The 17,629-nt window shown below is 43.8% G+C and overlaps 2 protein-coding genes across 3 annotated transcripts in view; one reads left to right on the top strand and one right to left on the bottom strand.

Moving 5' to 3' along the window:
* ext2 (exostosin glycosyltransferase 2) overlaps positions 1–17,629 on the top strand; it is a 188,895-nt gene that overhangs the window by 15,185 nt on the left and 156,081 nt on the right. The gene's annotated exons all lie outside the window — the stretch shown is intronic.
* Positions 5,088–8,252, bottom strand: fibinb (fin bud initiation factor b). The gene has a single exon (XM_078414843.1). The coding sequence runs from the start codon at positions 7,874–7,876 to the stop codon at positions 7,259–7,261; it is 618 nt and encodes a 205-aa protein (XP_078270969.1). The 5' UTR covers positions 7,877–8,252; the 3' UTR covers positions 5,088–7,258.

Genomic DNA, 17,629 nt, shown 5'->3' with positions numbered 1-17,629 from the left:
GGGCCTATATAATCAGCACTACCTAATTTCTCACCAAATATTCTGCTTTTCTATTCCACTCTCCAAAGTAGATAACCTACATTTTCCAATATTGTATTCCATCTGTCATTTTGTGTCCATTCAGTTAGTCCATGATCCCTCTAAGCCTCTTTTTACCCCCTTCCCAATTCCCAATCCCATCCAGATGACTATTGCTAGCAAACTTGGAAATATGACATTAGGTAATCTCAACAAATCATTGACTAATCAAACATGATTTTCCATCTTTTAATCCATGTTTACTCTGCACAATTTTGCTATTCTTAGCAAGGTTTTCTGCTATGCATTCTTCATTACAGATACTAGTATATTCCCTGCCACAATGTTAAGTTAACATGTCAGTAGTTCCTTGTTTTCTATCTCTCTCCTTTCTTAAATAATGGGATCACAGTTTCAGAAATCATAGAACTCTGGAACATAACCACAGTCTCCACCATCTCTAAAAGTTCCTCTTTGAATAGTCCTGGATGTAAATCATCAGTCCTTGGGATTTGTCATCTTCCAAGCTCACTTACTCTCGGTTTTTTAAAAACTAATAGTTCCTTTAGTTCCTCATTCTTACAATACCCTTGATCCAATATATCTTCCAATATGCCACGTCAATAGGCTTTTTGACCTTTTCATCTTAGCCTAGCCTGACACAGTTCACAGCTTGTGTCCAATGCATTTGCTTTTCTAATAGGATTTATTGCATAGTGGTCCGGGAGAGAATGCTGCTGATTTTCCATTCCCATCTCAGAGGCTGGGAGAGTTCAAATACCTGGAGTGTTGCATATAAGCGATCAAGATTCATGATGCCTCCTTCTTTAATACTGTTTAAAATATTGATTTTTTTACGGCAGTGATATGTTTGAGCTAGACACTGTAACAACATTTGGACACGTGCATGGATAGGAAGGGTTTAGAGGGATATGGGCCAAACGTGGGAAAATGGGACTAGCTTAGATGAGGCATCTCGGTTGGCATGGGCATGGTGGGGCGAATGGACTTTCCATGCAGTATCACACTGTGACTCCAGTAGCAGCAAAGCAACGGTGACAAGTTGAGAGAGTCGTTGTTTTCTATTGGGTAAATTTTAATATACTGATTTAGCTTTTACAAACCATCAGGATAGCAACGTTTTCGCAAAGGTAACACTGAAACAGGAGAATATTAGTATACTGTAGGTTGCTGTGACCGCGTTAGCAGCCGTGGTGTTGAGTTTATTCACCGGCTTGGTCACACTTTCACCCAAAGGTCTTCTTTATTCCCTCCTAACGATCCCGATGGTCGGCGGTTTAACCCACAACATGGGCGTAACATTTGACAATGCATGATACGTCAGTTCAATTTGACTTCGGTGTGAATTTGCCCCATCGAGTTCCTTACTTTTTCTTCTGCCATGTAAAATGAACAGATGCGCGTAACACTGAAATTATCGGTGGGTGTGTAAACCAGGACAGTACAGATTAACCAAACCAAAAAATATTGTTCCAAACCGTTAAATCTAACGGCATACAATGCATTGGATATCTCCATATAATCCGGTGACATCAGACATACATACACGCGTTGCCTTATAATTAAAGTATATAAATACAGAATTAAAAAACAAACCTTCTTGCAATTGTTCCATATTGATCCCAAACTTGGGACACGCCATTTGACACAACCCCACAAAGGGAGAGACATGGGACTCCACGTGCTTAAACCAGAAAGCAGATGCTCTACGTCAGTTTTGCAATCATCGTTGTTATCGTAACTTTTTTCTGCAAATCTTATTCATTTGTTCCGTCTATATCTCTCGGTTCCCTCTCCCCTGACTCTCAGTCTGAAGAACCGACCCGAAACGTCACCCATTCCTTCTCTCCAGAGATGCTGCCCATCCCGCTGAGTTACTCTAGCTTTTTGTGTCTGTCTTGCAATCAAGCTAGTTTGGAAGGCGGGGAGGAGGGATATGGGATAACGGTGATTTCAGTAAACTGAAATATCCAGGAGAAAGTTATCCCGTCAGTAATGTGCTCTGGGTGCTCATTGTCACATTGTTGCTCATTGGGTAAGAATGGGTAGAGCGGTAACTTTCCAATTGATGTTGAATTTAACTTTAGTTGTATTCAAGTTAATCTCTGCGTCAGATGTTTAAACGAGTTTAGATAAATACCGTGTAATTGTGAGGCACAGATTCGAAAGTGTGGGCTATTGCCAAACGGGGTCGTGCCCCCATGACCACTGCCCAATACATTGTAGGGACAGGCAGCATCTCTGGAGAGAAAGAATGATTCTCAGTCTGAAGAAAGGTCCCGACCCGAAATGTCACCCATTCGTTCTCTCCAGAGATGCTGCCTGTCCCGTTGAGTTACTCCAGCATTTTGTGTCTACCTTCGATTTAAACCAGCATCTGCAGTTCTTTCCTACCTGATATTATTTTCCTACCAGTTCTTGCCTGATATCGTACTAATGTGGTGGCATTTTATGCACTAAACTGAAAGCCAGGGGCTGCTGGTAATTATTTCCGTAACTATGTCAGATATTGTGGCGCACATTTAAAAAATATATATAATAGTGTTAATTTGTGCAGTTAGGACCGCTGGGCTGTTATTTTGGTCTGAAGAAGAGTCTTGACCTGAACGTCACCCATTCCTTCTCTCCAGAGATGCTGCCTGTCCCGCTGAGTTACTCCAGCATTTTGTGTCTATCTTCTATTCCAGGTTGTTTTTTTAAAAAGTGCATTTTCTTGCTAAATCCCCGTTTATTCCCAACATTTCCTGCTTTCGATTGATGTAAATAAACAACACGTATTGTGGACTACTCCTATCGCGCAACTTTCTACTTGATTGGGCTATTCTTAAACAATAGTGAAATGTAACGATTATTTTAATTTTCATATACGCGGTATGAAATGAAGTGGCAAAGACAGTTTTGTGTTTTTTATATCCTTCACTGGAACAACTCGCCGCGCTCCACTAGTCAGCCTTGCCTCGTGTCAGACAGAGCCGCTATCTGCTCCGTGTTGCAGTTCCTTCTGTAATCACCACCGCCTTCTCTCGCCTTCAATCTTGTCTCCTCGACACAGGAGAAAGACACATAGGCATCAAAACATACACATCAAATTGTTCGCAGCTTTCGGGTTCGTTTGTCGCGTTGCTTCCGGGATTATGCAGAGAAGTTGATCGTGGTCTGAAGTTGTGTCCATTTTTTAAAAAGTTTAGTTTTGTGTAGTTTATTGTCACGTTTACCGAGGTACAGTGGAAAGCTTTTTGTTGCGTGCTAACCAGTCAGCGGAAAGCCTGTATGTGATTGTAGTCGAGCCGTCCACAGTGTACAGATACATGGTAAGGGAATAAGGTGAAAGGAGTAGAGATTTAAAAGCGTGGAGCGATTGTAATGTGTGGTTGCAGATCTGCTCCTGTGGCTAACACGCAAACAATCGGAGTAACTCAGCGGGTCAGGCAGCATCTCTGGAGAGGAGGAATGGGTGACGTTTCCGGTCGAGACCCTTCTTCAGACCCGAAACGTCAGGCGTTGCCTCTCGCCAGCGATGCTGCCTGTCCCGCTGAGTTAATCCAGCATTTAGTGTCTATATTCGGTGTAAATATCTGCAGTTCCTTTCCACACAAATAGTCGCCTGGGTTGGACGCCATCCGTTTGATCTAATTTATTTTGCGGAGAATTCATCACATCGGTGAAGAGATCAGAATGGCCTGTTTCGGCGAGAGGTCGTGAAGTTGGCGTGGGGTGGGTATCGGACGGCAGGAAGGCTGGTGGCTAAACACTTTCATTCTCCTTCCCATTCCCACACTGACCGTTCTGTCCTGGGCCTCCCCCAATGTCAGAGTGAGGCTGAACGCAAATTGGAGGAACAGCATCTCATATTTTGCTTGGGCAGCTTACAGCCCAGTGGTATGAACATTGACTTCTCTAACCAAGTAACCCCGGCATTCCCTCTCTCTCTCTCCATCCCTCCAGCTTTTTGTGTGTGTGGACGCGAGGAAGTATTGACGCTAATAGGAGGGAATGTGTATTGTGGAATGGGGGTATTGGCGGCGGCGGCATCGGGCAGTCATATCGTTGTTCTGAGGTGCAAATAAGGATTTTGTTGTATTTGGGAATAATTTAACAGGTGAACATGACCATGATATTAGGCTGTTTAAAAAAACACAACGTGCTGGAGGGTCAGCGGACCAGGCAGCATCTGTGGAGAGAATGGCCAGACGACGTTTCGGGTCGCTTCCTTTCTTCACGCCCTCCACAGATGCAGCGAGACCCGCTGAGTTCTCCCAGCACCGTCTTTTTACTCAAGATCGCAGCATCGCCAGTGTTTTGTACCCCCGTTAGCCCGTTAAAGGCCACTTTCACACGAGTGCATAATGTTTTGGACGTCTATTTATGCCAAAATAAATGTAACTGCAATTATATAGACACAAAATGCTGGAGTAACTCAGCGGGACAGGCAGCATCTCCGGAGAGAAGGAATGGGTGACGTTTCGGGTCGAGACCCTTCTGCAGACATCCCTTCTCTGCAGAGATGCTGTCTGACCCACTGAGTTACTCCAGCTTTTTGTGTCTATCTTCGGTTTAAACCAGCATCTGCAGTTCCTTCCTACACATTTTAGCTGCAACTAGATCTCACTGCAACTCCAAATATCCAGTTGAACGGACTGCTCGCGAAAGGCTGTCCCGGGGACGTGGGCACTCAGAGGGGCGCGTTACAACTCTACAATAACACTTCATTGTGACGGTGAACTAGTTCTACCACCTTGCCGGGTGGCACTTATTAAGATGAGCATTACATTTGTGATGTTACTAAAATAAATGGGTGGCAGACACTAGGATTCGTGAGTAGACGACTGCACGCGTCCCAAAGACCAGGCCTTCACGTCGCTCAGGTAGACACAAAATGCTGGAGTAACTCAGCGGGCCAGGCAGCATCTCGGGAGAGAAGGAATGGGTGACGTTTCGGGTCGAAGAAGGGTCTCGGCCCGAAACGTCACCCATTCCTTCTCTCCCTGGATGCTGCCTGGCCCGCTGAGTTACTCCAGCATTTTGTGTCTACCTTAGATTTTGACCAGCATCTGCAGTTTCTTTTCCTTTACGTCGCCCAGTTCCTTATTGGAGAACATAGTGTGTGGAATGCTGGAACACAACGCGGCAGCTAAAATATCCACTTCTGACAGCTGGTGGTTCAATTCCCACGCTTATTCATGCAAGGAAATACGATTAGTCATTGAGTGATACAGCGTGGAAACAGGCCCTTAGTCACAACTTGCCCACACCGGTCAACATGTCCCAGCTACACTAGTTCCACTTGCCTGCGTTCGGTCCATATCCCTCCAAACCTGTCCGATCCATGTACCTGTCTAACTGTTTCATAAATGTTAGAATAGTTCCTGCCTCAACTACCTCCTCTGCCAGCTTGTTCCGTACACCCACCACCCTTTGTGTGAAAATGTTACCCCTCAGATTCCTATTAAATCTTTTCTCCTTCACCCTATAACTTATGTCCTCTAGTCCTCGATTCACCTACTCTGGGCAAGAGACTGTTTATTCGTGTTCCCTCCTAACATTAATACGACCTAGCTAATAAATAAGAAAGCTTCGGGTGGCTGCACTTTATATTCCACTTGCACTGACCTCATGCGTCTTGAGGGGACTTCCTACAGGAGTTCTGGTGTCGGTTGGACAGATGCCCCCAAAGCTCTCTCTGCACAATGCCCCCAAATGCACTGAAGGGAATCGTGAACGGACGTCAGCGTCCTCTCCCAGGCCAACAGGCCACGGTTGAATGGCTGAGTAGACGGTGGGCCGAATGGCCTGATTCTTCTCCTATCCCTCATAACAGCCGAGACTCGGGCCACACCAATTTACCAGAATCCAGGACACCCTCCATTCCCAGCCTTGTGATAGACAAACGTTAACAAGGGGGCAAAGGAAACGAATTAAGCCGCCAGGAAGAAATTAGGCCACACTTCCACCACCCCCCACACTCGTACCCCGAATCTCATAACCGCTCAACGTAGAGAAGGAGATTCAGGGCGATGGTGAGAATCTACAGTCATTGCATCAGGTACGTACAGAAAAAGACATAAAATGCAGGAGGAACTCAGCGGGTCAGGCAGCATCTCTGGAGAGGAGGAATGGGTGACGTTTCGGGTCGAGACCTTCACTCAGCTATTACGAAATAGAAGTTGGGTTTCTGTGCAGAGGTTCCTCTTTAAAATGGATTTTGAGGCAAAGGAGTAGAATTTAACTTGCAAGGGTTCTTTGGACCTGCCTGATTTGCTCGCTACAGTGTCACTGTAGTTGTGGGTGAAACGTGTCCACAGAAACAGCGCCCCCGTGGCCGGGAACATCGCCGGGCGCTCTCTGGCATTTAGGATCCAACATATTACGGGCAAGTTCCGGCTCCGAGTCATTTCACAGTGCACGCTTTCAAACGTTTGTTCATAAGCTCACACTTTAAACCCGCGTCCCTCCAAAATCCTTTAATGTCAAAAGATCCGACCACAAGACACGCTCAGAAAACAAACATGAACTCGATCCGGGGTTGGTATGTTTTACCTCTTGAATGCAGAGCGGAAATTGTTGGCAAATCCAGACTTTAAAGCTATACCATTAATCAAACCTGTCAGATTACTGTAATCGAGAAACGCGGCGCGTATGCAGCTATTATGACCTGTTCAATCCGGAGGTGGCAACTAAAAGGACGGCGTTAAAAAAATGTGTTACTGTCTCGAAATTTGTTCTAAATGCTCTTTTTATATCCACCTCAATAATGTTTGATTTCCATCGACATTAGTGTTGAGGAACCGAAAAGAACTCATTGCATTTTAGTTTAGACCCACTCAAAACGACACGGCTGAAGGTTACCCTGAGCATAGTTGCGGTAAAACTTTTATTTTTTTGTATTAAAATACTTGTACCTGCCTGCGGTGTTTGAGGTGACACATCAGTATATATTTAAAGGCGTCAAAAACATATGCAGCAACGAACGTGGAACAAACACTGACAAATCTACAGAATTAGAGAATCGCTTCGTCATGAACCTCCTGGTTTCGTATAGATACGCTGGCCGCAAAGCGACTTGTTAGTTTATATGCAATATTAGATGGGGGGGGGGGGGGGGGTGTCATTTACATATCTCACATTACGCCAATATAATTTGATAAATATGCTGCAGAAATAATGAAATATTATTACTGGAGGACGGGGGACCATCCATCATGAGTAATCGGAATCTCACTCAGCCTCGCATGAAATCGTTCTTCAGTCTGCTCAGCCTCGTCCCATGACTTCTGACGATGAGGGTGAGGAGTTCGTGTTTGTCTTTTAACCCAGACGAGATCTCCATCGTCTCCTTCAGGATCTCCCTGGTGTTGTAGAGCATGTGAACCACTTCATCGTTAATCGTGTTCACCTCCCTCACCTCGTTCTCTTGACTCTGTCGGAATTTCACCTCCAGCTCCACCAGCGAGCGGTCGGAATGCATGAACGCTTCCCCGATCTGCGCGGCTTCCCTGCGGAGGTAGTTACCGTAGCTGTCCTCGCCGTCCAGGTCGTAGGCGATGTTCTTCCCGACGCCTTCCAACACCCGCGCCGCGTCCTCCACCTGTCTCCTGATGGTGGTCATCTCCTCCTTCAGATAGATCTCCGTGTCCACTCCGACCCCGCAGCGTCGCTCGTCCGACACTTGGAAAAGCATCTGGCATTTTTCAGGGTCATCGTTCTCCTCGTAGTCCCCGTCCGGTACAAAGTAGTGATGGAAAGTGCCGTTGGACATCTCCGGGTGGAGGGGCCCAGTGAAGACAGCCCGCGACAGCGAGCACAGGAGGCTGAAGTAGATCACGCTTGGACACAGCATCTTTGCACCCAGCCCAGTCCGCACTTCACAACGGCAGACTGGAGAGACTTTTCGGAAACAATTTTTTTTCCATTGTAGGACCCCCCTGTGGAACTCCCCGTCAACTCTCCACTCCCGTCTCCGACCAATGATTCCTCTGCAATCCTGCCGTAAGGTGTAATTTGAGTTGAGCGAGTTTTTTTTATTTAAAAAAAAACCCCTTTCTCTCCACGTCTCCTTTTGCTGCGCATTTCTCACCAGCCGTCAGCGTGTATGAGGAAATATATGAACATCTCAGATGACGTGCTCCGCGTCTACCAGAGCCCGAGTCTGTGTTGGAGAATAATTTGGCAGCGACACCAATCTCCCTTCACCGATCCCCGAGGGACATTAGCGCTAAACTCACGCCGCCACCTCTCCGCGGGAAGCACACCGACTTTTATATTTTAATCACGTCTTTATCCTCTCGAGTTTGTGCCGTTTTCAGAGTTCACAGCGTGTGTGACCAGAAACCAGTCGAAACCAGCCAGCTAACATTTACAAAAACAGCATGGTTTAAAACGCAATGAACAAAACGATTTCAGTCAGTTTCTTTTCCGGCGTTTGTTGGTTTACATTTCTGAACCAGCTCAGTTCTCAGCCTTCCCTACGCGCGTTCAGTTCTTGAAACTCGAAAACTGTGCAATTAATAAAGAAAATCCACTCCAATCGCCACTCTTGCACGCTGACGTCTACACGCACTTTTCTCACCAATCTGACCGAATTTCTTTTCGAAATATCAAGCCACATTTCTGCGGGCGATGGAAAACTTTTGCTATGAATCGAGGCGTAGAGCGATTAATTTCTTTCACATGCGATCACAACATACACACAGACACTGATAGAGTCATAGAGTGATACAGTTTGGAAACAGGCCCTTCGGCCCAACTTGCCCACATCGGCCTACATGTCCCAGCTGCACTAGTCCCACCTGCCTGCGCTTGGTCCATATCGTTCCAAACCTGTCCTATCCATGTACCTGTCTCACTGTTTCTTAAACGTTGGGATAGTCCCAGGCTCAACTACTTCCTCTGGCAGCTTATTCCATACACCCACTACCCTCTGTGTGAAAAGGTTACCCCTCAGATTCCTATTAAATCTTTTCCCCTTCACCTTAAAACTATGTCCTCTGGTCCTCGATTCCCCAACTCTGGGCAAGAGACTCTGTGCATCTAGGACAAAAACATGTTTTTTGATATTTTATTTATTGTGATTTATTCCAAATAAAAGTACGCTCAACAACATTGGACTTGTAAAGGTGGCTGGTGGCTTCCAATGTAGCCATAATTGCTGCATAACTGAATCTTTCTGTTCAGTGTACAGCCCTGTTTCCCCATTTCTCATGATAGATCCCGGGATGGACTGACACAAAAATGGGAAATGCTTAAGCACCTGTCAGCATCTGTGGAAACGAAAACAGAGTTAATGTTTCAGGTCGAAGACCTTACTTTGGATCTGGTGGTTATTGAACCGGGAAACCCACATTAAATTCTCAATGATGATTAGGTGAAGCCTGTACTGCGCACTGCAATCTAATAGCGCGCTCCCTTCCCGCATTTTAGCATTTTGTTGAATATGTTGTAACAACAATTGGATTAATTCACAGTCATTACTTTTGTTGAAATGCAATTGTGAAAACAACTTCTTACACCAGGCCTGGTTGTATTCCATCAGAACCAGTTAGCTCCAGTCCCTAAAACAAACCCAGACAAATGCTGAATCCTGAAGTTGTTCTAAAGATGATTTTGACATAATGTGCTCTTATTTACTGAAGTTGGGGTCAAGTGATAAACTAACAGAAGAACCAGGCAGTCCCAAAACATCAAAAGTGAAGGGTGTCTTATTGTCCTATGTCCGAGATAGAACAATGAAATTCTTACATGACAACAGAATATGTAAACATAGTACTATAAACAAAATAATAAACGAGAAAAAGTTTTCAGTGTGTGTGTACACACACATACATATACATATATTACGTACACACACACACACATACACACACACACACATACACACACACACACACACACACACACATACACACATAGAGAGATCTAGAGAGAGAGAGAGAGAGAGAGGGAGAGAGGGATGGGTGGATGAATGGATGGATCCAAGGCCATTGAACTTTTGCATCAACAAATTTAATCCACAATAAGTTGGATTGCTCGGTGAAGATTACTATATTGAGCTCCATTCACAATTCCTTAGAAAATGAAGCAGTAAACATTGGTATTAACTAAGACCCGGATAGGATCCCGCCTGGTTAATAACATAAATTCAAGCAACATTCATGCACACAATTGATAATTGAATAACTTTTCAGAGCAAGAAATGACTTAATTATTGATTGACACACAATGGTGTAATGGTCAAAAACAGAACATTGGAAGGACTCAGCTGGTCAAGTAGCTTTGTAGGAGCAAAAGGTGTAAGTCGACATTTCTACACGTTTTGCCTCCATAGATGCTGCTTGACTTGCTGGGCATGGAAGTGGTCAGTGTTTAAGATAATGGTGAAACACAGATATAATGGACTGATTTATTCTGGAATCAAACTTGAGTTGCGATTCAGTTCCATCCCCCAACTGTACTATATCTCTTCACTGCTGACTTGGACCTCATGGGCAAAAAGAAAGACATCCACGGTTCTGCTTTTCTTCTACAGTCATCTACATCTGCATTTTTCTTTTGCTTCCAAAGGCATGAACGTCACTGACTTCATCACCAGTAATGTGGTGAGAGTCAGTAATAAGCAGGAATTCAGCTGAATTAACCACAGAATTACTGTGTCTACCAGAGCAAATCAGAGGCTGACTATCCTGTGGTACATTGCTCCCCTCGTGATCACTCATAGTCTTTATTTTGCCCATCAGATTCGAATTAACAGTGAAGAGATATAATACAGTTGGGGAATGCAACTGAATCAGAACTCAAGTCTCATTCCAGAAATAAATCAGTCTATTTTATTTGCTTTTCACCATTAAACATTCACCATTTCCATGCACAATATCGACAAGATGGACAGCAGCAACTGAGTGAGGCCTGCACCAAAGTACCTTCCAAACCTACAACCTTCACCACCCAAGAGGACAAGGACCATAGGCGGATGGAACTTTTTTCTTCACTGTTTCTTTCACAGTCACGTGTTATTTTCATGGGCAGATATCACCATACCTTCACCATTTCTGGATTAATGCTCTCTAGTTTCCAACTTCATGGTAACTTCTGAGTGCTTTCAGAAGTTGCATACTTTGGATGTTCAAAACCAAGCCTCTCATCACTTTTCAAGATTCAGTTCAATGATTCAGCTAGAGCCAATGATTGGCAGCTAGAGATTTAGAAGTTTTACACTTTAAAATATTTACTTTCCCACCCAGTTATTACCTCTCTTTATTTTATGCAGATCTTGATTCTTTAACTGTTATTGACCATTAATCTTCCCAAATAACTTATTAAAAGAGGTGTATGAGTTATATTTTCTGTTTTAAATGCATGGAATATTTAAGTCAGTCTCCCATCTTTCATAAACCTGCTTATAACGTATTGTGATGTATTCTAGTGCATATACTGGTCTTTAGTTCCAATGAATAAAGCAAGAGTAGCAGTAAAAACACGCCCCAGGCTTATTTATACCTTCTGTTACTTCTATAGGTCCCCTTGTAACCTGATCGTTGTATTATGTTATTTCTGCTTGGCAGTCACACTCAAGCTGCACTACAAATCCAGTGCCCTTGCCCAGAGAATCTAGAGAGGAATATTGTTTGGGCTTCTGGAGAAAGCAATTTCCACCTACTAGGATCTGATGCTCAATGTAGCAGAATTTTAATTAGTTTCAAAACTGGTTTCACTACTCTTGAATGTCTTAGCACTATTAATCCTGCCTATAATCAATTTAAATTCTTGGCTGGTACAATCACCCTGCATATTCTCTTTATGCAAGCGTTGTTGCTGTTTTGTGCACTTTAATTTTCTACAGCAAACAAACAGGAGTTGTTGGCAAAAAAGCAGGTATTGCATGGGTGAATGTAGGCATAACTACTGACTCTTACAAACTTATAAACTTCTAAGCTGCACCATAGAAAGCATACTGCCGGGTTTCATCACTGCTTGGTTTGGGAATAGCTTGGATGGGAGACTGACTTAAATATTCCATGCATTTAGAACAGAAAATGTAACTCATACACATCTTTTAATAGTTATTTGTTGTCTGCTCAAGACCACAAGAAATAATTTCTTGTCTGCCCAAGACCACAAGAAATTGCAGTGAGTTGCAGATGGAGCCCAGTGCATTACACATACCAGACGCCTCACCACGGACTCTATTTACACTTCACCCTGCCTTGGAAAAGCAGCCAACATAATCAAAGACTTGTCCTCCCCTGGTCATTCCTTCTTCTTCCTGCGCCCATCAGGGAAAAGGTACAGAAGCGTGAAAACACGCACCACCAGACTCAGGAACAGCTTCTTCCCCACTGTTATCAGGCTTCTGAACAGTTCTTCCGTAAGCTAGGGTACTATCCGATTCACCTCTACCCCATTGCGGACATTGAACCTTTTCTCGGGAACTTTTATGCTAGAATGCTGAGAACCACATTCTGCACTCTGTATCTTACCCTTTATACTTGATTTTGTCTTGATTGTATCATGTACAGTCTTATCTGATATGATTGGATAGCATGTATCCCACTTTGCATGTACAGGATTGAAATATTAGATTGCATTTTGGATAGAGTGGCTGTTTCTTTCAGTTAAGTAGGCTTGTATTCACTGGAATTTAGAAGGATGAGAGAGGATCTTATAGAAACATATAAAATCATAAAAGGACTGGACGAGCCAGATGCAGGAAAAATGTTCCCAATGTTGGGCGAGTCCAGAACCAGGGGCCACAGTCTTAGAATAAAGGGGAGGCCATTTAAAACTGAGGTGAGAAAAAACTTTTTCACCCAGAGAGTTGTGAATTTGTGGCATTCTCTGCCACAGAGGGCAGTGGAAGCCAAATCACTGGATGGATTTAAGAGAGAGTTAGATAGAGCTCTAGGGGCGAGTGGAATCAAGGGATATGGGGAGAAGGCAGGCAAGGGTTATTGATTGGGGACGATCAGCCATGATCACAATGAATGGCGGTGTTGGCTCGAAGGGCCGAATGGCCTCCTCCTGCACCTATTTTCTATGTTTCTATAAGTCCAAGATGTGTCGATTCAGCATTTGTCTCATACTTTTATTCATTCACTGGGCAAATTTTCTGGGAATTCTTTTCAATGATAGTCAACCTCCTCCCAAGAAAGAAGTGGAAAGTGTAATCTGCCAAAAAGCTGCAATGTATTCGACCAAGACTAATCAGACTTTGCCAGATATTCTGAGGAAAATACTTGACTTCAGCCAAAAAGAATTTACAGGAACAATGCCAGCAACATACTATTTAAAAATCTCTCACAATTGTCAAGGAAAGCTGAGATTTTATTGGAATTAGAGTATTGCCTTCCATCACAGTGAGGGTGTGCCTGGAGCAATCACTGTGATGGCTGTTTGTGTTAAAATTGTAATTGTGTGTCTTGTGTTTTTATTGTCTACTGCCGGACCCTGACGTGAGAGGACGCTGGCGCTATTTGTTCGCCGCTTCTCCATCAGGATAGTTCGTCTGTTTGTTTTTATGTCATGACTGTTTTTGTAAAGCGTATTTGAGCACTTGCAAAATCGCTATAAAAAATAAATGTTTATTATTATTATTATTATTAATAATACCTGAACTTTCAAACTAGAGATCCTGGATTTGAAACACTTTGGAGACTTCTCAAGAGGCCATAGATATTAAGATGTTATAAATTACTATCACATTATTGCATTGCTAAATATATAGCGAAACCAATGAAGCCTTTTAGTAGGCCCACCTACTGACTTACGGTGGAGAGGCATACACTGCGGACGATCTCTGCAGAGGCACAGATGTGGCACTGGCTGTGGCAAAATAATGGCAGAACATCATCTGACATACGAGCGAGCGAGTGTAACAAAGACCCTCATGTTTAAAGTTTTAATCTTTGCTTTCAAATCCTTTTGCAGCCTCACGCCTCTCTACTTCTGAAGTTCAAAGATGTCTGGGCTCCTCCATTTCTAGATTCTTACTTGTCCCTGACTTTAATTACGCCGCTGACTATCTTTGAATACCTAGGCCTTCTGCTCCCTTATTTCTTCCCAAGGCCTTTACATCTACATCAATAATTGGATGAGAATGTACAAGACATGAGGAGTAAGTTTGCAAATGAAAGTAAAATACATGGTATTTTACAGTGAAGATGGTTAACAAGAAAAATAGCTGGATCTTGATCAGCTGGGCCATTGAGACTAGAAATGGCTAAAGGAATTTAGTTCAGAATTTAGTTGCATTTTGTGCAAACAGAGAACTGCAGATGCTGGCAAAAACACAAAAGGACACAAAATGCTGAAGTAACAACAAGTCAGGCAGCATCTCTGGAGAACGTGGGGACAGGTGACGTTTCAGGTCGAGACCTTGCATTTTGGGAGGTTGAAACAGTGTAGGATATTGACAGTGAATGGTAGGGCCCTGGGGAGTGTTGTAGAGAGATCGAGGATTGCAAATACATAGTTCCCTGAAAGTTGTGGGGTGTGTATAAAAGGTGATGAGAATGTGTTGACACACTGAATTAATCAGTCAGGGGCCTGAGTGTAGAAGCTGGGATATTACGGTACAGTTGTCCACTGGGTAGCGCCCGTAATGGCTGCCTCGCCAATAGTCTGTCTCGTCCCTTCCTTCTTTGGTGTTTTTTAGTATGTGTTAAATGTACTGTATATTTTAGTGTTCTTTTGCTTGTTTTATGAGGGGGGGGGGGGGGGGTGGTGTTTGAGGAAAGTCCTTTTAATCTCTTACCTCGACAGAGATGCAATTTATTTCTGTATCGTATCTTCGTCCGCACTAATCCTATCCCATCCATGTGGTTGTCCAAGTGTCTTTTAAATGTATTTAATGTGCCTTTCTTGCATTGTTCCCTGCTGAGGTACAGAGAGACAATCTGCTCAGTGAGCGACTTGGGCAGACAAGGCCTCAGAAGGTCATAAGTGATAGGAGAAGAATTAGGACATTCGGCCCATCAAGTCTACTCCACCATTCAATCATGACTGATCTATTTCTCCCTCCTAACCCCATTCTCCTGCCTTCTCCCCATAACCTCTGACACCAGTACTACTCAAGAATCTATCTATCTCTGCCTTAGAAATACCCAAATACCTGGCCTCCATAGCCTTCTGTGGCAATTAATTCCACAGATTCACCACCCTCTGACTAAAGCAATTTCTCATCTCCTTCCTAAAAGAATGTCCTTTAAATCTGAGGCTATGACCTCTAATCCTAGACTCTCCCACTAGTGGAAACATCCTCTCCACATCCACTCCATCCGAGCCTTTCACTATTCTGCATGTTTCAATGAGGTCCCCCCTCATTCTTTTAAACTCCTGCGAGTACAGGCCCAGTGCCGACAAACGCTCATCATTGGTTAGCCTCCTGCTGACTGGACCCTATTCCCTCTTCATCCTCCTCTCTGTCAGCTTGACGTGCTCTTTATGCTCTTCACTAATTCTCTCAGACGTGCGGTATTTCACGAGGAATGTCCACTAATGCTCCACTGTTTGGGATCAACTAATTTTATTCACATGCTTTGAAGTAATGATAAGATCTTTAGCAGCTGGCACGCCATTTGCAACATGAAACAACAGAAATAAGCAGTAAATATTTGTAGAATTATTGCAACTGCTGGAATAAATCAACAGGAACAAATTTTTAATTAGGTTGAGGTTTAGGTTTATTACCGTTATATGTGCTGAGGTACCGTGAAAAACTTTGTTTTGCATGCTATCCAAACAGATCAGATAATATATGACGAAGGGTCTCGACCCGAAACGTCGCCCATTCCTTCTCTCCTGAGATGCTGCCTGACCCGCTGAGTTACTCCAGCATTTTGTGGAGATAATATATACATTTACAATCAAGTCAAATTCAAGTACAACAGGTAGAACAAAGGGGAAGATACAGAGTGCAGAATATACACTGATCAGCCAAAACATTATGACCACTGAGAGGCGAAGTGAATAACATAACAATGATTATCTTATAGACAATAGACAATAGGTGCAGGAGTAGGCCATTCGGCCCTTCAAGCCAGCACCACCATTCAATGTGATCATGGCTGATCATTCTCAATCAGTAAACCGTTCCTGCCTTCTCCCCATACCCCCTGACCCCGCTATCCTTAAGAGCTCTATCTAGCTCTCTCTTGAATGCATTCAGAGAATTGGCCTCCACTGCCTTCTGAGGCAGAGAATTCCACAGATTTACAACTCTCTGACTGTAAAAGTTTTTCTTCATCTCTGTTCTAAATGGCCCACCCCTTATTCTTAAACGGTGGCCCCTGGTTCTGGACTCCCCCAACATTGGGAACATGTTTCCTGCCTCTAACGTGTTCAACCCCTTAATAATCTTATATGTTTCGATAAGATCCCCTCTCATCCTTCTAAATTCCAGTGTATACAAGCCTAGTCGCTCCAGTTTTTCAACATATGACAGTCCCGCCATTCTGGGAATTAACCTAGTAAACCTAATGTACTAGGACACCCAGATCTCGTTGTACGTCCCCTTTTCCTAACTTGACACCATTCAGATAATAATCTGCCTTCCCATTCTTACCACCAAAGTGGATAACCTCACACTTATCCACATTAAACTGCATCTGCCATGCATCCGCCCACTCACACAACCTGTCCAAATCACCCTGCAACCTCATAGCATCTTCCTCACAGTTCACACTATCACCCAGCTTTGTATCATCTGCAAATTTGCTAATGTTGCTTTTAATCCTTTCATCCAAGTCTTGTTATAATGGCACCTGTCAAGGGGTGGAATATATTAGGCAGCAAGTGAACAGTCAATTCTTGAAGTTGATGTGTTGGATGCAGGAGAAATGGGCAGGAGTAAAGACCTGAGCGACTTTGACAAGGGCCAAATTGTTATGGCTAAAAGACTGGGTCAGAGCATCTCTGAAACGGCAAGGCTTGTGGGATGCTCCCGGTCAGCAGTGGTGAGCACCTACCGATAGTGGTCTGAGGAGGGACAAACCACAAAGCGGCGTCAGGGTGTTGGGTGCCCAAGGCTCATCGATGCACGAGGGCAACGAAGGCCATCCCGTCTGGTCCGAACCGACAGAAGGTCTACTGTGGCACAAGTCACAGAAAAGTTTAATGGTGGACATGGGAAGAATGTGTCATAATACACAGTACATCGTGCCCTGCTGCGAATGGGGCTGCACACGAAGGACCAACAGCATATTAGGCAGGTGGTCAAAATGTTTTGGCTCATCAGGTCATAATGTTTTGGCTGATCGGTGTAGTTCTCAGTATTGTCTCTGGAACTATTGCACTACAAAGTCCAATGTCCACAATGGGGTAGAAGTGAATCAGACAGTACCCTTGCTTATGGAAGGACCATTCAGAAGCCTGATAACAGAAGGGAAGAAACTGTTATAGAGAGTCATAGAGTCAGTGTGAAAACATAGACAAAATTCAATGTCCGCAATGGAATAAAGTTGAATGGGAGGGTACCCTAGTTTATAGAAGGACTATTCAGAAGTAGGTGAACCCTTTAATTAATAGTTATGCGGTTGCAGGAATGGGGTCTGATTCCTTCATTCTGCTGAATATTTATTCACCTATGCAAAATTAAGAGACA

Source organism: Rhinoraja longicauda, chromosome 18, assembly GCF_053455715.1.
Source record: "Rhinoraja longicauda isolate Sanriku21f chromosome 18, sRhiLon1.1, whole genome shotgun sequence".
NCBI lineage: Eukaryota > Metazoa > Chordata > Chondrichthyes > Rajiformes > Arhynchobatidae > Rhinoraja > Rhinoraja longicauda.
Note: the sequence above shows the minus strand (reverse complement) of the source record. Positions and strands in the feature narration are given on the sequence as shown.

Bases quoted from the DNA above. Each gene is read 5' to 3' on its own strand.
- fibinb (XM_078414843.1), bottom strand. From the start codon at position 7,876: ATGCTGTGTCCAAGCGTGATCTACTTCAGCCTCCTGTGCTCGCTGTCG.